The sequence below is a fragment of the Lissotriton vulgaris genome, chromosome 3_1 (genome assembly GCF_964263255.1).
Source record: "Lissotriton vulgaris chromosome 3_1, aLisVul1.2, whole genome shotgun sequence".
Lineage (NCBI taxonomy): Eukaryota > Metazoa > Chordata > Amphibia > Caudata > Salamandridae > Lissotriton > Lissotriton vulgaris.
This window is the reverse complement of record NC_141689.1, coordinates 231444649-231468751: the sequence shown is the minus strand read 5'-3', so window position 1 is coordinate 231468751 and position 24103 is coordinate 231444649. Positions and strand designations below refer to the sequence as shown.

Here is a 24103-nt window from a genome sequence, read left to right as displayed (position 1 = left end):
TGGCTGGAGGAAACAGGGCAATGGAAGGGCACATGACCCACGGGCACGGAGGAGGGTGAATAGCAGGTACAGAGATCAAGAAGACGCAGGAAACAGGGCGTTCGAAGCCAGGGCCCTGGTCCAGCTGCACCCAGGCCGGAGAAAATGTGGCTCGAAAGGCAGGAAGCGCTTGAAGCAGTTGTGAACCTGGGAGCAGAGCAGGGTGTGGTCCGAATGGCCTCTCAGTCACGCAGTGAACCAGACATGAGCGGCCCGTCATCCCTATCTACAGAACTTTCTGAAGACATGGCCATGCCAGTGGTAACACCGCAAACGGCCGACCTCCTTATGTAATGTGCCCTGTGGTGGATATACAAGGGTCTCCATCCCTGATTTTACACTTGATTGTGATGTATTTGACATTTTATTACTGTGCGCGCTGATGTGCTACGTTTGCTTTTCTTCAAACATGATTGCGCTGCTGCGGAAAGTTGCAAGGTGGGTTGACTGTGGGTATTATTGCAGGGCCGGGACTGGTGGGTGCGGAGTGTTTCCTTCACTAGCGGGCTCCCCTGCAGGTGTCCTGCACTAGCCTGGCGTGGATATAGGACCTAGCTGCCCCGAAGCACCTCCCGCCCTTCCAGGTTCTATGAGTTAGGGGTGTAGGGTAATCCTGTTGTTGGCAGCACACACACCCAGACAGCAGCCGCGCTGAGTTAGCCCACTCTTATGTGGTGAATTTTGTTGAGGTTTGGACGTATGCCCTGTTGGGGACTCGCCCTTCTTGTTATACTGTTTGCGATTGTTCGCATGTTCCAGTTGCGGCACACTGACCTTCTCTTTCCTGCTGGCGCTCGCAGACATCCCCGGTGGAGCTCCCTTGCCCCGGTGCTCGTGCGAAAAGACTTAACACATGACACACACTAACATAATGACCTGGAATATCCGTGGTATGCACACCCTGTCACGCCGCTACTCGGTGTTTTCCTACCTACAGCGTCATGGGGTGGGGATTGCTCTCCTCCGGGAGAAATACATGACACTGGTCGAGCTAGATAAGCTGCGCAGGCTTTGGAGGGGGCAGGTATTTGGTACAACTTTCTCTTCCCATGCGCATGGCACTCTGATTTGGGTGAGGGCGGGGGTCCCCTTTATTTGCACAGAAGCACTAGTAGATCCTGCGGGCAGGTACTCCCTAGTGCGGGGGCGATTGAATGTCAGGAAATCCTGTTAGGATCCCTTTATGCCCCGAACACAGACCGGCCCTCCTATTTAGAGAGCCTGAATCAAATCCTTCACCCTTACACTGGTCTCCCTTGGCTGATTGGTGGGAACTCTAACATGGTACTAGACGTGCACCTGGACCGGTCTTTCCCTCCCCTCCGAGCTGTGACAGTGGCATCTAATGCGCAAGCGTTTAGGGATTGCCTACACACTGGGGGGTGTATGACTTCTGGCACGCGCAGCACCCCATAGATAGAATATACTCCTACTATTCCCCAGTTTATGATTTGCATGTCAGACTGGATCGGATAATAGGCACCCAGTCGCTGCTCCCGCTCCTCGCCAAAACTGAATACCTAGGGAGAACACGCTCTGACCGCAACCCCCTATGGCTCCGGATTAGCTGGGAGGCAGAGCGCCCACCTGTGCCCACATGGCGGCTGCAACCTGCTGCGCTTGAGGATGCGGAGTTCCGATTCTCGCTGGGCACGGCCATTTTAGCTTACTTTGAGGCCATTGAAGGGACAGCGAGCGGCGCATCGGTGGAGTGGGAGGCACATAAAGCAGCTACTCGCGGGCATTGCATGGGACCACATGGAACATACGTAAATAGTTATTGGCCTCCCTGGCATGCCTGAAGTCGGAGCTCCTCTGGTATGAGAGTGAGGGTGAGGGGACGGGTGAGCATTCATGTACGTTAAGCGACCTGCACACTAGGCATGCAGAGCTTCTGGAGAAGCTGCGCTGCCATAACTACGCGGCGCAAACGGCCAGGACACATGCCAAGGCGGACAGAGCTGGCCGGCTGCTAGTCTGACTGGTGTGGGGTGATGGGCACGGAGTTCCCATAGGAGCTCTGCACACAGCAAGAGAGGGAGATGGTATACAGAAAGCGAGAAATCCACCGTGCTCCGACTGATAATTATAAGGAACTATACAAGGCCCGCGGTACTAGCCCTCGGCATGCGTTGGACGCGTTCCTGGACGCTGTCACCTTGCCGGGCGCATCTGAGGAGCACAGGGGCGAGCTTAATGCCCCCCTCACATTGGAAGAGGTGGGAGACACGATCTGGGATATGGCGGCGGGTAAAACTCCCGGGCTGGATGGACTACCCGCTGTTAGAACTGGGATTTCTGGTTTGCTAAGGCTTACGCCAAAGTCAGGCAGAAACCACCATTCTAGTCAGGGCAAGGGAGTCACATGCCAAGATAACCCCTGGTCACCCCCTTGGTAGCTTGGCACGAGCAGACAGACTTATCCCGGAGGCAATGTGTAAAGCATTTGCTCACGCACACAATAGCAACAACATCCTAGGCACACCACAAAAGGAACTCCACACAAGGTTATGTAAAAATAACTTTTGTATCGTCAAAACACATCAGATAGTAATCACACAATATTCATTGTGCCAACTGGCACGGGCAATATTCACAAGGTATTATTTACACCAGGACATGGCCATGTCGGCCACTATCAGAATCAGCACTTAGTAGAACTAGCACTTAGAATAAGTGTAACACCACATAACAATTATAGATCACAACCAGTAACCACCGGTAACAGGTAGGTACACACTACGCAATACTAATAACCATAGGCCTAGAACACGCAGGGACACAAGCTCACTAGTGGAACATACTAGGCAAAGCAAACTTCTAAGCATGAGCACCTTTAGAAGTATAACACAAGCATAAAGGCAAAGCACCTTACGAAGCAATCACATGTAGGCCTAAACAGTATAACTACATTAGGCAATCTCTCACTAGTCTCAACACATTAGACTCTGCCTCCTAAGAATAAATCACATTTAGGGGCGTAACTCACAGTGAAGTAAACTCTCACTAACACCAACCTCCAGAGGTAAAACCATCTCTAGAGGTATCACACAGGGTGCGCAAAACATACTAGATGCATTACATTTCCTAGCACCACATTTAAAGCACATATCACCTTTAGCACATAAAACACATTAGGCAATTATCACAAACATAGTAAGTAATCACATTGTGCAAAAATCACATTAGGGCCTTGCCCCCATCCACCTCCAGGTTACAGAAATAGGCTAGGAAAAAACAAAAAGTTTCGGGGTGAACCTGCCAAAAGGGGTAGGTCCAACACCCGCCGAATTCTATAAGGCGTACAGGGATATTTTGGCACCGGTCCCCTACTCCTCCAGCTGTATAACTCCGCTATAAATGACGGCTCATTCCCCCCAACCATGCGGAAAGCGTTCCTGGTCTCATTGCCCAAGCCGGACAGGGACCCCACTTGGGTTCATACAGGCCGCTGGCAAGGCTTAATGTGGACTATAAAGTTTTCGCCAAAATTCTTGCAGAGCGACTTGCGGCAGTCGCCCCTCATCAAGTGCACTCGGATCAAAACGGGTTTTTGCCGGCGAGATCCACATCCTGAATCTCAGGAGGTTCTTTAGGGTGGCGGATGAAGCGACAAAGGAATGGCCCAGCGCAGGGTGCCTGATAATAGACTTGGAAAAGGCCTTTGACTGCCTGGAGTGGGGGGTACCTGGCTGCGGTGCTCTCGCGCTATGAGCTTGGCATGGGTTTCCTGCAGATGGTTCAGCTCCTCTAACAATCCTGTGGTTCGGGTGAGGCTGGGCCCCAATATTTCTGAAGTGGTGGCAGTGGGCAGGGGGAACCGGGAAAGGGATGCCCCTTGTCCCCGCTGTGGTTCGCGCAGGCTGTGGAACCCTTGGCGACGCTAATGTGGCAGACACAGGGAGCGGGAATTCCCCTGGGGGATGAGATTCATCAGGTCTCGCTCTCTGTGGATGACCTGTTGGTGCTCGTTAAAGATGTGACACACATACTGGAGAGCCTGGCCCACTTGCTGGAACAGTTTGCGGTGGTCTCAGGACTCCGGGTGAATGCAGACAAGTGTTGCCTCTATGCATTCAACGCTGAGATAGAAGACCCAGGGTACTGTCTTGGTGACACAAGGGTCCAATGGAAGGCTAACACCTTCAGGTATCTAAGGATTCAGATCTATAGGCAGCCGGCTGATCTTCTTGAAGGTAATCTGGGAAAAGCGGTGGCAGCGCTCAGGTCCCAGATCTGCTTTTGGTCCTCCCTCCCGCTAACCACAACGGATAGGGTGGCTCTTGCCAAAATGGTTATGCTCCCCGACTACTGTACAGTTTTGTCAATTTGCCTCTTTATGTCCTGGCATCCTTCTTTTCGTCGCTCAATGCGACACTGCGGGACTTCATTTGGGGCATGTCCCGGCATCGGTTGGCACTTGTTAAGCTGTTCCTGCCAACGGATAGTGGTGGGCTGGCCGTTCCCTGTGTTGAGCACTACTACTTGGCTGCGCAGCTCCAATGGATTGCCCGCTGATTGGCGGATAGAGGTAGGGATGACACCGCCACAGTCGAGCCACCATACTCCCTGGAACGGGTCGTCAGGCTTTTCCACCCTTTGGCAGCCCCTGAGAGACCTACCCCCTGCTGCTGGCGGTGGCGTATAAGTGCTTCCACAGAGCCCTCTTCCTTACCCAGCGAGTGCTCCCGTACTCACCTGCGGTGCCTCTGGGGGGTTTTCTGGGAGGAGAGGGGGTCCTTACGCTCCCCATGTTGGAGCACTGGATAGCGGCGGACATACAGACGCTGGGTGACCTTTTTAGGGATGGTGTGTTAGTGGCGTATGAGACATTGGTCTCAGAAGATGGGCTTCCCCCTGGGGGGGGTTCCTGTTACATCGCACCATAGTGGCAAAAATGGCAGCCAAGTGGGGAGACGTGACATCAGGGCCTGAGCAGCATTTAACTATGCAGTACCTACACGTCATGGGGAGGGGCAAGCATCTGGTCCGTTGGTTTGCGGAGTCGTTAAGGACACACACAGGGACTAGTTTGGTCCCGCTCAGGGGTAAATGGAAGCGAGACATGGGCAGGCAACTCTCTCATAAGGAGTGGGAGAGAATTCTTAAAAGTCCGGTACGCATACCCAGAAACTTGCGCTTCTGCCCGATACAACTTTATGTTTTTCATAGGGCCTACCTCACGCCTGCACTCCTCAATAAATACTTCCACCATGTGGATGCGTCCTGCCCCAGATGCGGAGAGCTGGACGCAGGGATCCTCAACCTGTTGTGGAGTTGCCCCAAGCTGGGCTCCTACTGGAGTGTAATCGGCAAGTTGCTCCGCAAATGCACGGGACGCATTATACCCCTTGACCTGCCGCAATACATTTTGCATCAATTTAAGAGCCCCCAAATATAGGGCATTGTCCCGCTTTTTGGACCTGTGAGATGGTGGTGACTACGCGCCTCCTTACGAGGCGCTGGAAGGCGAGCGACCCACCAAGCGTGCAGGCATCAACCCCCTCCTTTCAGGCATGGGCCCGGGCGGAGTGGACAGCCATACGTAGGGAGGAAACAGTAGGGCTCCGAAGGGAACCAATGGTGGAGCGCTGGGAGCACATGCTCAGCATCTTGCAGCTGCTGGGTGGGGGGTCGGGGGCATACAAGCTGTGGAGAGCTTGGTGGCGCACGCTGAGATAGGGGTATACCGTGGGCTTTCCTCATGGCTAAATAGACGGTTGATGCCGTCTTTGACTCCTGCGGTCATGTAGGTTTCAGGTGCAGGCCCAGTTTTGACTGGTGTGTGCGCATGCAGGGGGGGGCAGGGACTAGCATGTATCTGTGTTGTTGGTTTTACCGCTATGGTTTTCTTTTTCTTTCCCTTTCTTGCTTATTCAAAGTTGTTGTATAAGAGTCATCTTTGTGCACCAGCCTGGCATTGTGAAGATCCACCCTCAACTATGCTAGCGCCAAAAAGCTTAGCGTGTGGACAGTCATGGACCTACTTTGGGGCGGTTGCTCGGCAACGTGCGCTTTTGCCAGCTCTGGGCGGTTATCCTTACCTTCTTATTACACCTGTGGCATTGTACCTCTTACTTACATGTTATAATGTCTTGTTAATGCATATTTAGTGTTCCCATTGCTAAGCTGATACTGTTGAAAAGTCTAATGTACTGTGAAATCTTTTAAAATCTGAAAATAAAAAGATGACAAAAAAATGAATCTACAGTTATGGAAAGTGTTGGTGTTCAAGAAATTGGGGGGGGGGGTCTGTACAATGGTGCAAATCTGATTTCATGGGATTCTATAATTCAACAATTTTGTAGCCAGAATTCTTCACTTTGTTTTAGCTTTAATCAAATTTGTAGTTTTCTTAAAAATAGCTATGTGGTAACGAATTAGACCACTTGCTTATTAGTCCATAGTATAAATGAAACCAATCTATCGGGAGTGGGGAACTGGTACCATTTGTTATGCAAGCACACCAATAAGAAACTACTACAAGAACAGTTGCAAAAAGTTGTCAAGGAAACTACTTGCATGTTTTAATAGTAAAGAATGTCAGTTTTAATGAGTTTGGGCACAAATCAATAAGAGCTATGGATATTAAAAGAATGGCATTCTTATCAGGATGCATAGCATATTACACACCCCACTGGTTGCATAGGAGGTCCAGCTCTTCTTGACCAGTGCTTTAATGCAGTCAGTAGGGGCGAATGGGTACACACTTGGACTACCCCACGCTACAGAAATTTTGGAGTGAGTTATTTCATGCAATTAGTCATAGCTCCTAAACTAGGATCTCCCTGACAACAATGTTGGCCCTGTTTGGCTCATCACATGAAGTACACCCCCTGTGTAAATATCAGCAGTATCTTATTTTGATCAGTATCGCGATGGCTCGTTTGCTGATCTTGCAGTGTTGGAAAACAGCTATGGTTCCATCGTACCATCACTGGTATAGGAAAATGACCAGGAACCAACCTTTTGACGAGGCCTTTGCCAAGCAGGTAGGGGTTCTTAAGAGGCTTAATGCAATTTGGGCGTATTTAACTTAATCTTAGTTTGTATCAGCTTGTATCACCAGCCTGCGTTATTTATTAATTTATGCGAGACCAGGGTTTTCCATGATTGCTCTGAGTTAAAGCCTGGTGTAAATTCTTGGTAAAATGCACATTTTTATTTAAGAATATAGCACTGGTCAAGGAGAATGGTTTCAGTGTTTCTAGGCTTTGCAGCAGTCATTTCCATAGCCCAAGAATACAAGTTATTCATTGCACTGCTCATCACTAATGCACTTTCAGGAGGTCTTATAGTTCACTTTTCTCAAACGGTATTATTACTCAACTGTGAAATATGGCGATTTAAACTTTGAGTTAGTGCGTAATCTCTTCAGTGTGGTCATAGACTACTTTTGCACAGTCAGTTTTTTTTTACTTTTGAAAATTATTATTGGGGCTTGATATTGATATATGAACTAGGAAATGCGCTTCATTCATCTCTGATTTGCACTTTAATACCAGGTGTTGTTGCTAATATTTATTGCAATTTGAAATATTTTTTTACATTCTTGAACATTTCTGTGGCTTGATTTTAACACATGAACTAGCAAATCTACTTCATTTAGTTCTGATCTGCACTTATATGCTAGGTATTGCTGCTATTTACAGGGAAGGTAGTATTCATTTAATTCTGATAATGTTAAGGAATGGTGGTGATGATGGTTGTATGTTCATTATGGAACAGATTCTTTATGAGATTTAGTTTTGTTATTCATCCTGCTTAATAAAAAAAAAAATCTATTTTTATAAAACACATGTCACCCCTAAGGTAGGCTCTAAAGGCTCGTAGGGTGCATTGTACTTGAAAAGCTGGATATGCGTCTTTAGGAGTTTGACTGCTAGGACGTGTGGAACTTTAAGTTGTTTTTCACTGCTGCAAGGCCTTCCTCTCCCATTGACTAATACTGGGTTACTTTATTACATTTAATGTGTGCTACCTTTGGATTGGGAGTAGTAAGATATGCCTGTCAGACTCAAATAATTATAATTTAAAATCTTATTAAATGGTAAAGTCGGATTTTAAGTCACAATTCTGGAAAAGCCACTCTTAGAAAGTTGGCATTTGCTCGTTTTAACCATTTGTGCCTTCTGACAGTTTCCTGGATCACATGACTGACTGCCTCTGCTGTTGAGGTTTTTTTTATTCGTGCCAGACAGACACAAATGGGACTTAGGTATGACCAAGATGGACCCTCCTGGGGGAAGAGCTGTGCCTTGCCTCACTTACACTTCAAAGGCTTGCCCCCATCACACCCAAAGGACCCAGACACCAGCCATTTGTCATTCAGACTTCTGGGAGCCCTTACAGGAGAGGGAAGTACTTTGCAGAACCAGATGTGGTGGTATAACAGAGTATTCACCCCACACACAGAGGCTGGTACAAGTATTGGGCCTCCTGAGCCATTCGGAAGAACACTCCTGGACCTGTGTACATTTCAAGAGAAGGACAGCACTACTACTACTAGAAGACTACCTTGTTTTCTCAGAGGGAAGGCTGGACCTGCTCTCTTCACCCTGAGCAATTTCAAGGTCAGTTGGCTGACTTCTTGTCTAACCTACAGAGACACTGTGCCAGAGGCCTCCTTGCAACTTTTAGCTTACCTACTCAACTGAACCTGCCTGAACCCTGCTAGCATTTGCTGGAGTGAGCCCCTGATCCCCAAGAGCCCCCCCCCTTCACTCACCCAAGTCCAGTACGCTTGGCTGGCATCAGAGAGAACTCCTCCTTACCTAACTGAAGGTTCCATCAAATCAGACGCAACGCCCTGAGAAGCATCTCTGCACAGCTGTAAGCTTCATTGGAACAGATAGAGTGACTTGAACCCCGGTAAAACAGTGCCATGCAGGCCTTGCACCAAGGACACGAGGCACAACTCCCAACAGACCAAATTTGGTTATGTGCCCAGCCTGCCCTCCATCGCGGTCGGCCTGAACTTGTGACTTACTGCCAAGAAGCACCTAAGAGTATCTGGTCGTGCTGGACTGGAACAATTTATATTTACATTTTTTTAACGATCTCCGTTCTACTTAATTGATTTTTGATGGTCTGGTATTTCATTTATTAAAATATCAATTTCTTTAAGTTGAGTTGGGATTTTTCTTGAGTTGTGTGTTCACTATTGGTGTGCTACATAAATCCTTTAAACTTTGCCCCCAAGTTAAGCCAGACTGCTTTTTGCCAAGCTTCCAGAGGGTTAAGCACATATTTAGTGACTTTTTTGTTTCACCCTGACAGGCATTATAGTGGTTGCCAGAGTTGGGCTTTCACCCCCCACCAATAACCTGATTTTTTACACATACCAAACTTAATAGCAGCCCAACTCTTACAGCATGCACAGGGGCACCAGACCAGCCTGGAAAAGACTCGTTGGCCAGGTTGAGAGGAGCCAGCAAAGCAGCAGACCTGAAGCACAAGTTAGGTGAGGGATTGGCAGGGCTCAAAGGGTCATTTTCTAGCATACAATTGTATTAATATTTGTGGTTTGATACAACACACATCAGGTGAAAGCGCATCCTGGCATGTACCATAGTCAGAGAAGGAAGCCAAAGTGACAAAGTGCTTCGTCATGATAAAAGATAATCAACGGGTCAAATATTGTCCGCCTGCTGGAGCAGAGACTCGCCCTTCTGTATAATATTAACAAGACAAATACACAAAACAAATGTAAGACTTCGGGTTTATTTTATGTAAAATGCAAACTTGTTTTGACAATCTTGCAAAATCATAATATTAACGTCTAATAAAATACTACATATAGTTACAAAAACACAGAAAAATGAAGCATAGTAAATAAATAAGTTTCACAGACATATGTAACATTTTACATAGACATGTTCTTTTTTAGGTTAAATTACGCACGTCTACTGTAACAATATATTGGCAAGCAAAGTACATTACTAAATAGGGGTGCAAGTCAATTGTCCACAAAGGTTAAGTTTAGAAAAGAATTGAGGATTCAGGAAATATTAGTCGGTCTTAACTTTAGCAGTCATACATACAATAAGGCAGCCCAACATGGGCAATCCTGTGGGTGCATGTTGAGAAGACATGAACATCTACAATTAGGAGCGAGTTCATGTAATGGGTAATTCCCTACAGGAATGAGGAGACACCAGAGTTAGGAATGTCTTGCCTCTGGAAGACGTTGACAATATGCAACAGAAGATTCACAATGATCAATAAAGAGACTGGGGGGCCGAGTGGTGTACAGTAGGTTTCATTTAGGGATGTATGTAGTCTTCAAACAGCCACAGTATGAACTTCAAAATTTAGAAATGAAAGGAGGATTACAACCAGTGTGAATATAACTCAGCCAGTCAGCACCAACAAAAGAGAAATGTGAAATGCACCACCTGACAAGTTACATGGTGGCTCACAGGACACTATGGAAGGTTTAAGACATTAATAAGCTCCTTTTTGTTTAGTGAGCCATAATACTGAATGGAGATCACAGTAAATGTAAGACCTTGATCTCCTTCAATCAAGGCCAAAGAGCAGTTTTTTGGGAAAAATATTTAAAATAATTATATACACAAGTGGAAAGAGGATGTTTTGAGAAACATCAATTACTCTTCAGACTGTTAAAACGAAAGTTGCCTGGAAAAGGCAACATGAGGCCATATTATACATTATAGTCAAGTGCAGAAAAGTCAGTTAAGTGCCATAGTCAGAGACTGACTTATCATACAGCCGTGGAATTTGTGGAACAACACAGAAACCAATGATTATTGGAAGGAAGTATAACTATTGATCATTTTAAAATGCAGAAATATAACACCCAGCGTAATGACGAAATATGTTATTGCCGATAAATAAGGCGCTTTAATAGATAATGTTAATTTCACATTAATTCACAATCCAAAAGTTGCTCCATGACACCGAAAGACGTTTTACTTTCACAAGTTGCTCATATCTTTCTCTTTCTTTTCTTTTTTCCTCATCATTAAGTAATAATGCCGATTTGCTTCTGGGTAAGAGACCTTGCTGAGGGGCAACTTGTAAATATCAGAGTTGTTTGTAGTAAGTAACAGGAAGGTAAGTGCAGACAGGCAGAATGGCCAGGTGCAAGAAGCCAACCCAACCTAAAAGAAATAAAATGAAGTAAAATTATTTACGAAACAATTTCTACGAGTAGTTACAAATGATGTTGCATAAATCCACCTACAAATTCGACTTTTAAAGAAAATGCTAATTTGTGTGCGTTAGAACTGGAATTTCGGGTTGGCTGAGGTATGCACCCAGGCCAGGCAGTAATCACTACTCTAGTCAGGGTAAGCCAAGTACACACTAAAAGATAGCCTGTGCTCATCCTCTGGTTGCTTGGCACAGAGCAGTCGGACTCATCTAAAGAGGCAATATGTAAAAGTATTACACACACAGAGGCGATTATGATGAAGGTCGAAAAGACTCAGACCTTTGGTCGGAGGATTTCCGACCCCCATCATCAGTTTCAAATCAGACCGGCTGATTATGTATCAGCCAATTGGAATTGAAACAAGCCGGTCAGAACCGACTCGTAATCCTAAAGGGCAGGACCTTCCGTTGTTGGGATTACACTGTAAGGTTTCCAGCATGGTTTCCATGCCGGCCTGTCCGACATGGAAACCATGTCCGAAACTGTGTTCGGAGGCCCTCAGCAGGGCCCCCTTTTGTGCGCGGCTGCTGGTTGGAGGCAGAGTGCCGACCTGTTAATTCCCACACCCAGAGGTGCCTGCCACGAGGTGCAGGGATGAACAGCACCAGCTATTTCCCTATGGGAGCATATACTATGGCCGGAATGCATGTTCCCATAGGGAAATTTAGGAATGGGACCCAACAGTGCTCGGTCACATCCTAATTAAGTGGTTGGGATTCAAGTTCGCCCGACATCATAATTAGGCCCACAGTGTAACACAATGAATACACCACAAAACAAAATACTCATACAGGGTTAAGAATATAGATAATATTTTTATGGATAAAACAAGACCAAAATGCCAAAAATCCAATACGTAGAACTGGGGTTATGATCTTTTGAAGAATAAACCAAGAACACTGCTTAGAAGGCAATCAAACTAAAAGGTCTAAAGTTCAGGCCAACTGCGATGTATCTTCTGATCGGATACAGTTCCGACTAGAATCTGCTGAAGTATTACCTTCTTAAAATGAGCCAATAGTCCCATTCGTAGGCGAGACGGTCGCTGGGAGCAAGTAGAGCATCACTAGGGATGGCCCAGCAGGCGTGAAGAGTTGTTGCGGTGTCGCAGACGGGGTTGCATGGTTGCAGGCGCTGATGCTGGCTGTGCAACGAGTCTATGTTTCAGTGGCTTGCGCTGATCCTTACAGCTAGTGGCGCAGTTCCGAGCGAACTGGCTAATTCGCAGTAATGAAGAGCCCAAAAAACACTTTCAAGGGTGCCGTTTGGGGGACGGGAATGAATTGAAGATGGGCCCAGGAGCTGTATGTGTTGATTTGTTAGTCTTTTGTTCTTCCCAAGTCTCAGGGGCAGCAAGCCTTGGAGAACACTTTGGGAGAAGGCAGAGTCCAACTCTCCTTCAGCCGAGTCAGAGAGCAGCAGGCAGAAGGGCAACAAAGAAAAGCAGGCCTTCCAGTTCAGCAGTCCAGTTGAGCCCATAAAGGAGCACTGCAGTTCCTCTGGCAGAGCTTCAATTCCATATATAGAAGTGTCCGATTTTAGGGAATCAGAGACCCAGTACTTATACTCAAAAGTGCCTTTGATGTGGGGGAATACTTCAAAGCTATTCTGAAATGCTCAAAGAACCCTTTCAATCCAGTTCCGTCTGCCAGGCTGTCTGTGGGGGGTATTCTGTCCGTTGTGGGGAAACAAGACACAGCTTATTCAAGTAAAGTGTTCATGCCTAGGATGCTTGATTCTGGATTAGGAAAGACATGGCTTGGCAGTTCGGGCTGGACTGGGGTGGTGTGGAGTGCAAAAAAACAATGAATTTAGGCCCAGATCTCTGTACTGTGGTGAATGTATGACATTGTTCTGCATTCTGTCCATCAACTGTTGTTTTTGCATTTGTCACCCCGAGTGGGATGGGTATGCTCAGACGTGAGTCCCATGCTCTCCACACCACTGGAGTCAAGCTACCCTGGCTGAAGACGGCTGATAGCCAGAAACCAGTCCTAGAATGCTTGATTCCGGTCCAGGAAAGACATGGCTTGGCAGTTCGGGCTGGATTGTTCCAATGAGGCACAGGGTCAAGGCTGATTTGCAGATGGCCATGTCTGAACTGGGGTGGTGTGGAGTGCAAAAAAAACTATGGATTTAGGCCCAGATCTCTGTACTGGAGTGAATGTACGACATTGTTCTGCATTCTGTCCATCAACTGTTGTTTTTGCATCCCTTCCATACTGCCCAGGAAGGGCCATTAAAATGCAGATAGGTACTCAGACACACCTAGCCGTCTGTGTTTTGGCGGTCTAGAGGGAATGCACAGAATGTAGCGGTCAACCAGTCCAGACGTCTATTGGAGACAGGCTGCAAGGCACACAGAGCAGTAAGCACAGTGAAATGTCCACTTTCTAAAAGTGGCATTTATAAAACAGTAAAGTTAAATTCAACTTTACAAGTTAGGAGGATTTCTCAATACCCTTCCGAACATATGAAACATGAAAAAGCTACTCCGCTCTGATCAAGAATTACAGCTTTAAAGTGCTTTATGGAATTTCCAGTGTTAACCAATGCAAGGAGTTGCTTCACAGTAGGGAAAAACAAAATAGGCTGTTTGCCACTACCACAACATGCAAAGATAAGAGTACATGTTCTACCTTTTACTTACATAGCACCCTCTTCTTAGGGCTACCTAGGGCCTACCTTAGGGGTGACATATGTAATCAAAGGGGAGTTTAAGGTTTGACAAGTAGTGCTAATGTCAAGTCGAAGTTACAGTAAACTTCACACAGAGGCACTGCAATGGCAGGACTGAGACAGATATAAAAGGCTACTTCTGTTGGTGGTAGAATCAGTTCTGCAGCCCACTAGTAGCATTTAACTTACAGGTCAGGGGTATATGGTATATAACCTTACAAGGGACTTACAAGTAAATTAAGTAGGCCAATCAGCTGTACACCAATTGCACACATGTTTGGGGAAGGAGAACATGCACTTTAGCACTAGGAAAGTGCACACAGTACTAAGCCCAACAAAAACAATTCAGCAAAAAGAGGAGGGTGAACTTTGTGGTTACCCTTCAGGGAGGGCCATTTTCTAACAAAGCCAATCATCCATTTTAATGCTATTTTGTTCATGCAGAAGGAGCAAAATAAGTTACAACAAAATTGCTAGAACAAGACAATGCTCTTGGATGATTAACCAAACTTTAATTTGTTTGCATAGTCATGAAGAAGGGCTACCATGGACTCGATTACGTCCCCAGTAGAACATAAAGCAACCATTAGTGGCAACCCGAGGTGTTCTAGTAAACTGTATTTCCTCTGTTCAAATGAAGTAGTGTGCACATCAGACCGAAAGCTGATTTGTCAGCATCCCACGCCTAAGACAGAATGGTGGATTTAACAGTAGCAATGTTAAAATAGATTTCTAAAATTGATCAATTAAGATTGATTCCGGAGAAAGGATGATGGATTTCGACAGGGCCGGACTGGCCATAGCGGGCACCGGGCAATCCCCCGGTGCGCCGCACGGGTGTGGGGGGGTGGGGGCGGTTTTCGCCCCTCGGGCCGTTTTTGCAGCATATCGGCCCTGTACCAAAATCGGCCGAAAACCGGCCCCGGCAAAGAGCTCGGCGGCACCTCCTGGCAAAGTGCTTTCGATTTCCTGGACCAACGTTAGACAACCTGCCTCTAAAACATCACTCTCCCAAAGTATTGCAGTAGTTGTGTTCTGATTTCTAGCAACGGAGTCACCAAAATTGAAAATAGGCTTTTTTTTTAACATCGTATCACACTCTCAATCACTGGAAAGAGTACAAACATTCACATAATGAATTTACAAGCGGGAGGATGTTCACAGAACCATTTTGACCATCAGAACACAAGTGAAATACATGATCATAACCGTAAAAAACTCACCACTGCCATCATATTGGCGAGAGCTGCTCCAAGGTAAGCACAATATAACGCTGTTAAAGCCAATAAGAAAATTAAGTTAGTAACTTAATACTGCTATAGCAAACCATAAACTCAAGTCATTAATCTGTGCTTGCAATTTAGCTCAGTCATTTTAGTAGATAAACATGTTCATGGCAATGCCACTTGCCCTCTAATGAAAGAAGAGCATGACAACAAACAGAATGTTAAAAAGAGAAGCATTATGTTCTTAAAATGCATTTTACCAAAAAAAGACAGACGAAAGGCAGCCCATATACTCTAGCACAGTCCACACACATGGAGCACTAGTATATACAATACGCATTTTAAAAGTATGCTTATGTCAACATGTAAAGCTGCAACTTATTTGGACCACACTTTACATACGTTAAGGTGGTCCTTATGAGATCACAAGTTGCATAGTAATATATCAAACTCATGCGAGTCATTTTAATTAAATCAGATTGCTAGAGAGGGACTTGGACTCCGCCCAAATGTTTAGATTCAGGAGTACATGTTTTGATTGGGCAGAAGTGAGTTTACAAGAGAGCTTGACTTCCACAAAACAGTGATAATTTTGTTTAGCCAGGTTCCCGAGCTTGAGCTTTCAGGGCCAGCCTAATGACACTGTAATACTATTAAAGTGCCTTAGAATACTTATTTTGGGTTTCTCGGACAGCAGCACAGATGGGAGGAGGGTACTCAACCTACATGGATTTTTAGGTCTGTCTTGACAGCGCGACTGTCACCTGACCTTTTAACCTACAACAATAGTATTCTCCAGTTATATGCTTCCACATAATTATATATTAAATCCCATGCTAATCACTTGCAATGCTTCACATTCACATACAAATTAAAAAGTTAGATCTATTGGCTATGCCAATGCTATTTAAAAAATATATTTATATTTTTTATTTTGAGTATGACAGAAGGATGGCATTGCGCATGTTCGGAGCTTCAACATGTACTTGCCCCCTGTATCCACAGGAGGATGCCGTGGCCACATTTCAGTCTAGCTTAAGGCACTGGGTTACACAACTAGAAGCAGGAGGGGCTGCTAATTTCTGATCCTGCCCATATATCATAGGGTGTGGGGAAGGGGCAGCAAGGCTCTCTAAACCAGGCTTCACCAACTAGTAGCTTGTGAGCTACTGGTAGTTCTCCTACCTGTAAGTAACTCTCCTGTGTGTACCAGAATTTAAAAAAGTCTGTATTTGAGACGAAAATGTGTGTATTTTTCAGAGCTCATAAGAGGTTTGACAAAAATGATTTACAAAATGTATTTAAAGCTGATATTTCAGTAATAAATTATGCGGCTATGGAAAGAATTATTACTAACGTTATTACCTTGGTGCCAGGGGCATTGCAGCTATGGCTTCGTATTACCCATGTAAAAAGGCATTCCAAATTGGCAAAGGGTTTTTTATATTACTGCTGGCAACCCTCCTGAGGCACTGATGTGGTCTCTGCTGGTAATCTCTTATATGGCGGCCACTAATGTCATCTCGTCTGATGTGATCACTCTTACAACACTAATATTAGTAGCTTGTGATGATTTTCATTGTACAAAAGTAGCTCTTATTACAGAAAAGGTTGGAGACTCCACCCCACTACACTCAAAACTGAAACGGTGGGATCAGGGCTGGCGCTAGGCATGGGCAGCGCGGGAAGCTGCCCAGGGCCTCGCACTCAGCCCACCAGCATGTCCTGTTTCCCTGTTGAAACACTAAAAGAAACGTATTTCCTTGCAATTAGGGTCCATGGGAGGGGTCCCCTCCGCGGGCCTCTTAGGGATGGTGTCTGGAGACCTAGAAGAGGGAAGACGCTTTCTCTTGTTCCAATTGCAAGGAGACCATTCAGAGACACTGTGGGACGCCCATTGTCCAGCATTTTAGCGCCCTCACAGTTTTAACTTTTAGCCCACAAGCAATTCTCACACCTATCGGGTTGAAGGTGTGAGAATTGCTTGTGGCCTGAAAGATAAAACTGTGAGGGTGCTAAAATGCTGGACTATGGGCCTCCTGCAGTGTCTCTGAATTGTCTCCTTGCAAGGGGTCACTTATGTAAATTAGAGGGGGCTCACACATTCCCTTTTGTCTCAGGGCCTCGCAAATCCTAGAACCGGCCCTGCTTGGGATTTCAGGAGTAGTACAGGGGGTGCACCAGGCCATAATTAACCACTTGCACTGGATTTATAAACCAATCATGTAACGAGTTGGAGCATCAGACTTCAGTACAATGGCGGTCTTCCCCCCACCTAGTTTCTCCTGGGGTCCCACGGAGCTCGGCCTCTTCTGTAGCCCGCAGTGCACTTGGTCCGATAGTGTGCCCAAAAACGGCCTTCAAAGGGCATGCATGCCAGCAGCCCCGGGGGAGGGTTTCCAATTTTTAGCCAAAAATGGCTTTCATTTTGCCCTCGCCTGTCTCAAATAACGGGAGTGCTCAACTATTTTACTGAACTGTCACCACAGAGGCCTCACTGGTGCACAAATAACTAACGACTCCGAATGGAGTGAGGGAAAGGGATTACAAGTAGAATTGAGGGGAATTCCATTTTTTATTTTAAGAAATCATGGTTGCATTAATTCACCAGAAAAGAACGAGGTCTCCCAAGATTTAGCTTTAGTGCAAGGCAAGCGAAAGATGAAACTTGACCGTTTGGTCTTGAAGTAATCATTTTCAGTCTGAATGAACGGAAATGAGGCGCTGCTCTTTCATGTTTCTCCCAATCAGTCTGTCATGTTTTTTTCTGTTGTTGTTTAACCAGTAAGTAGCACGTTTCGTTCTGGGGATTTCTAGTGCTGTGCTTAATTTGCCAATATGTGCCAGTGAACAACGTGTTACTAAGAAGGTCACAGCTGTTCATGATTGGGTTGCTGAATGCCAAGGCTGTGACTTCTATACACTCAATACCTCTTTCACCCACCACCATACATTCCCTGGCTCTTTATTTAATTCTTGGAGATTTTGTCATCCCTGCTTTCACTTTGTCATCGCTTTTCTATTTGTAATCCCTTCTTCTCCCCACCATTGTGTTTGGTTTTCTCTTGTTCTTAATCAAAAGTATCAAAGAAAAGCAAGTGCTAATGGACCCCACCTGCAGCCACCAACTCAAATTAAGTGCTTTTGATGTAAGTATGGGCTCAAGGTTTGAGGCCCGCAGGCAATGGACTAGGGACTTAATACAAAAAAGCAATTAAGGTCTCTGAAAAGAAAGAAAAAAAAAAAAGGACACTAGGATTATATTTTGCTGAAAATTAGTTAGTGCCCCTTGAAAATAATATTTTATTTGATGTATCACGTGCATGCTCTTCCCATGATGCACTTTGTCTATGGGCATTGTCAGCTTGCTGTCCTGGTGCCCTAGCAGAAACAGCTCTCTGTACTATGCAGAAGTATGCGTTACTGCTTCCTTTTCACCCCTGCTGCTTGTATGTTTGAGGAAGGTTGCACAACAGCTGACTTGACTGTGTAGTGACCGGCTGGTCACTGGTCCAGAGTTTGCTGTGCCAGCCACTCCCCAAGGGTGGGCTTACACTCCACCCTACACCCATCCAACACAGGAGTCACTGGACATGTGACCTTGATATTAAAAGGGGCCAGGCGCACATGCCCTAGGCCAGTCTGGTCTAGGCCAGTTCTAGTGACAATGTTTGTGTCTGTGTGTCATTCTTATGAGGGCCCCAACCCTTTACATTGGTGATGAGCAGGTTGGACCCACATGTGGGTTGATAAGTGGGGGGGGGGGGAAATCACAGCCCGTGTCGAGGGCACACCTGCCAACACAAAAGGTGGAAGGTGAGCCGGTGGCAGCGCATAGAGCTGCCCCCAGAAATTAGGAAGGGCGATCTGCCAATGTATGCGTGCCTGGTTACACCAAACAAACCCTTGGACGTCCTGAGTGACCTCGGACAAGGGGTCGAGAAGAGGATCTGACCACTCCACACCAGACTATGGTGATCCAGGGATAACTGGTGAGAGCGGGATCCCGACAAAAGAGAAGAGTCTACAGCACCTCCTCTGCAGGTCCCAGGAATCACGAAGATCTTGCGGCAAGCCGATGCCTCCAAAGAATATCCTGTCAACGCCGATGCATTAGGGTCTGGATGATCGGAGTAATCCGATCCGGAAAAAACTACCCTCCAGGCAAAATGAGGGACTTGAAAGTGGGACTCTTAGTGCTTCTTCTGTGGCATACAGCGAAGTACACCCAGTCCAGTGGAAGCCTGGTGAAGAGGACATCAGTTGCATCCCATGAGAGGGGAATACCCATGAGAGGGGCATCCTGGCGAGGGAAGGAGGTCTCTGATTACTCCACCATCATGCAGCTGGAAGCACCGCTACCTCTGCAGAAGACTCTGCAACAACAACCAGGATGTCATCCATCATCAGAGGATTGATGTTGATGGAGCCAGGACGTATTCGTGAAAACGTAACATCTGCCGGGTTCACTATCACTCCACCTGTACTGTCACAGTAAACTGTGCATATAGAGTTTGGTAAACTTCCACACATTGAGTCCAAGGGGGGGACAGGATCTGAAGAGCACCACTGAACTGTGCCAAGTAGAACGAATGATCCTAGCTGCCGTTCTACCACCGTCCTGTTCTGTTCTGAAAGCAGCTGAATGTACTCAGTGGAGTTTTCGGATTTATTCTCTTCCTGGGTTGGACTTTGTTGTTCCAGTTTAATAAAGTTTGGGAGCGATGTAGTGACCGGCTGGTCACTGGTTTATTGTTAGCTATGCTAGCCACTGCCCCACACTCCACCCCACACCCACCGAACACAGGCGTCACAGGACATGTAACCCTGATAATAAAGGGGCCAGGAGCCCTAGGCCAGTTCTTGTGACAATGTAAGAAATGCGTTACTTACCTGTAACTGCAGTTATCCGATATTAGTGTCTTTCATAGATTCACATGCCTGAATCATTCCCCGTCGTCGAGACGGGAGCCTCCGGTATATAGAAAAGTAATGTCCTAAGACATACATAAAGAGATTAGGTCTAAGGGGCTCTCCTTAGTAACCTATCCAGGTCCTTATGCAGGAAGGACCAAATAGAGTAGGCTCCAGGGTCCCACCTTGGTAGCCTATCTGGGTCGTTTTGTAAAAAAGGACCAAAGTAAAAGAAACAACCAATCAGCAACTACCTCCCTCTAGAACCTTCCTGTGAGGAGCCTCAGTCTCTCAGATTTTCGTACGCACCAAGTTGGTAGGTGTAAACCTGTTAGAGAGAGGTGAGTCCTGCCAGGGGAGGCGGGAGGGTGCATGTGAATCTATGAAAGACACTAATACTGGATAACTGCAGTTACAGGTAAGTAACGCATTTCTTATCCAGTATTTGGGTGTCTTTCATAGATTCACATGCCTGAATCAGAGTAGCAAGCAATACAATATGCACATCCTGTGTTGATACAGAACGTATACGCCTGCAAATAAGGAACATTTGTGACTGTATAAGCAACAGCATACAATGTCATGCAGAATCCAGTAATAAAGAAATGTGCATACCAGTCAAGGACGGTGGGAAGTAGGAGGGCTCACCTCACTGGAATAGATGGCGAAGCACTGCTCTGCCCACTGCTGCGTCCTTCGTCAGCTCGTCATCCAAGCAGTAGTGCCTGGTAAAGGTATGTGGGGACTTCCAGGTCGCCGCTCAACAGATGTCCAGGAGTGGCACTCCAGCAAACAGTGCCGCAGACGTGGACATGGCCCTGGTGGAGTGGGCTTTGGCCCGTGAGTCCAGGGGTCGTCCTGCCTTTTCGTGGCAGAGAGTTATAGCTGAAGAGATCCATCTTGATATACTTTGCTTTGATAGGGGCATGCCCTTCCTAGGTCTGCTGAATGCGACGAAGAGTTGGGATGACTTCCTGAATTGTCTCGTCCTATCAAGATAGAATTTTAGGCATCTCTGAAGGTCTAAAGAGTGCAGTGATCTCTCAGCCGGAGTAGATGGGTTCGGAAAGAATGATTTAAGAACCACGGGCTCATTTAGATGGAAGTCCGAAGGGACTTTGGGTATGAATCGTGGGTTGGTACGCAGGATGACTCTATCCTCTTTGAATTGTAAGAATGGGTCCTGGATGGATAGGGCCTGCAATTCGCCTACTCTTCTGGCCGAGGTCAGTGCAAGTAGGAGGGCTGTCTTCCACGACAGGAATTTGATGTCCGACTTGTGGATAGGCTCGAAGGGATGCCTCATCAACTGGTGAAGAACTACGTTGAGTTGCCACGTTGGAGGGACAGGTTTTGGTCTAGGGAAGGACCTAAAAAGGCCTTTTAGAAATTGTTTAATGAGTCTGTCCGCCCACAGGGAGGGGCCCCTAGAAGTTCGAGTGAATCTAGAAATTGCTGCCAAGTGGACCTTGATGGACGCATGGGCAAGGCCTGAGTGCGCCAGGTGTAGAAGGTATGGCAGGAGTTGTTGGGGAGTGACCTGGAAGGGATGTAGACCTTCCTTTTCACACCAGACGCAGAAGCGTTTCCACTTGAGAGTATAAGTCTTTTTTGTGCTGTCAGCTCTGGCGTTGGACAGGACATCTTTGCACTCTTGTGGTATGTTTAGATGACTGAACTCACGGTAGTCAGGAGCCAGGCTGACAATTTCAGAGGGCCCAGGTTCGGGTGGAGAACCTGCCCGTGAGACATCGTGAGTAGGGTTGGGTGGCTGTGAAGGCGAAGAGGCGGATGGACTGATAGACGATGGAGCTCCGTGTACCAGTGCTGCCTCGGCCAGGATGGGGCGATGAGGATCAGGGTGCAGGGCTCCGATTTCATTTTCCTGATCACCCTGGGTATCAGTGGGAATGGCGGAAAGGCGTAAGCAAACACGTTCTGCCAAGCTATGGAAAATGCATTCCCTAGTGTTCCTGGTTGGGGAAGCCTGCTTGCGAAGCTTGGGCATCTGGCGTTCTCCCTGGTGGCGAAGAGGTCTATCTGTGGTGTCCCCCACTTCGTGAAGATGTAGTCCAATGCACTCTCGTCTAACTCCCATTCGTGGGATAGAGACTGTTCTCTGCTGAGGGCGTCCGCCAGGACGTTGTCCTTGCCTGGAACGTATTCGGCTTTGAGGGTGATGCCATGTTGTAGAAGCCAGTTCCAAACCCTCTGAGATTCGAGAGAGAGAGAGCGAGCGCGTCCCTCCCTGTTTGTTCAGGTAGTGCATAGTCGTGGTGTTGTCCGTCCTGACTAGCACTGGGGAGTTTCTGATGCGCGGGAGGAACGACTGGAGCGCCAGGAAGACTGCCCGTAGCTCCAGAATGTTGATGTGGAGCTTGGATTCCTGTGGCGTCCATTTTCCGTTGGTCTGTAGTTCTTGCAGGACTGCACCCCAGCCCTCCAAGGATGCGTCTGTGGTGATGATATGCGGTTGCGCCGGAAGCAGGAACGGCAGTCCTTGCGACAGGTGTTTGTCTGATCTCCACCATTGTAGACTGTTGATTATAGGTTGGGTGACTCGTAAGCGGTCCTCGAAGGATCCCGCCGCTTGTGTCCACTGTTTTGACAGTTCTTCCTGCAGGGGGCGCATTTTTAGGCGGCAGTGTGGGATGAGTAGGATACATGACGACATCATGCCGAGGAGCGACTTGAAGAGACGGACGGTCAGAGTCTTTTTGGATGCCACTGACCTGGCCAAGGAGATGAGTTTCGACTTTCTCTCCTGTGATGGAAAGGCCTTCGTGCATTCCGTGTCCAGGGTCGCTCCTAGAAAGGTGATGACTCGGGTTGGTGTTAGGGATGACTTTTCCTTGTTGAGGGTCAAGCCGAGGCGGCGGAAAAGATGTAGACAGGCGCTGGAAGATGCGGCTGCGGCTGCTCTCGACGGAGCCTTTACCAGCCAGTCGTCCAGGTAAGGAAGACCTGGTGGCCCTGCTGGCGGAGATAGGCTGCGACAGGAGAAAGGCATTTCGTAAAGATCCTTGGAGCAGATTTGAGGCCGAAGGGGAGGACGCGGAATTGGTAGTGTACCCCTGCGACTGCAAACCTTAGGAACTTCCTGTGTCCCTTGAGGATAGGGATGTGGTAATAGGCGTCCTGTAGGTCGAGTGATGTCATGTAGTCGCCTTTTTCCAGGAGTCCCAGGATCTCTTGTAGCGTGACCATCCGGAACGACTGCTTCTTTAGAAACACATTGAGAGCTCTCAAGTCGAGAATCGGTCGCCATTTCTTCCCCTTCTTGTGGATGAGGAAGAAGTGGGAATAGAAGCCCTCCCCCATCTGGGCGTGTGGAACTTTTTCTATTGCGCCCTTCTGGAGCATGGAAGCTAGCTCTTGTAGAAGCAGCCGTAGGTGTCTGTGAGGACGCTTGACAGGTGGTGTCCGAGGAGGGTTTGAGAGGAATTCCAGAGAGTGGCCGAATTGAAGAAGTTGTAGAACCCACCGGTCCGTCGTTATTTGCCGCCAATTTTGAAGGTAAAAAGAAAGTTTTCCTCCGAGTCGCAAAGGAAGCGATGGTGGAGGGGCTGGCCAATTGGTAGAGTCATTGGCGATTGCCTGCTGGTCTCTTCTCTCCCTTTCCTCTGTAGGACGATTTGTTGAAGGAGGACTGACGTCCCGACTGGTGTTGGCGCTGTTGGAATTGCGTCTTACCCTGTGAGTAAGAGTAAGAGGACTTGTTTTGATAAGAGCCTCTATAGGAGGATTGTCCCCTCCCCCTGTTGGTACGAAAGGACTGAGTGCGAGATTGCAGAGTGCCTAGGGCTCTGGCTGTGTCGGTGTCTTTTTTAATTGTAGTGAGGGCTTCGTCAATCTTCTCGCCGAACAGATGATCACCATCATAGGGCATATCTAAGATTTTGGTCTGGACCTCCTGTCTGAAAGAGGTGGCCTTAAGCCAGCCTTGGCGTCTTAGGACAGCGGCGCCTGCCAGCTGTCTGAATCCAGTCATGGCCACGTCAATGGCGCAGTCTATCAGTTCTGAAGACGATGTTTGGCCCTCGAGGAGGAGCGAGTGTGCCTCCGC

The 24103-nt window shown here is 47.2% G+C and overlaps 1 protein-coding gene across 2 annotated transcripts in view; it reads right to left on the bottom strand.

Annotated features, from left to right (window-relative positions):
- Nucleotides 1-9743: 9743 nt before the first annotated feature.
- The window catches only part of LOC147726236 (urea transporter 2-like), a 54600-nt gene continuing 40240 nt past the window's right edge, over nt 9744-24103 (bottom strand). For both annotated transcript variants that reach the window (XM_086960333.1, XM_086960331.1), the window contains exons 8-9: nt 15121-15170; nt 9744-11165 (exon numbers count right to left, since the gene is read on the bottom strand). In XM_086960333.1, coding sequence (XP_086816459.1) covers nt 10980-11165; nt 15121-15170 — 236 coding nt within the window. In that variant the 3' untranslated portion in view covers nt 9744-10979. The remainder of the gene's footprint in view (nt 11166-15120; nt 15171-24103) is intronic.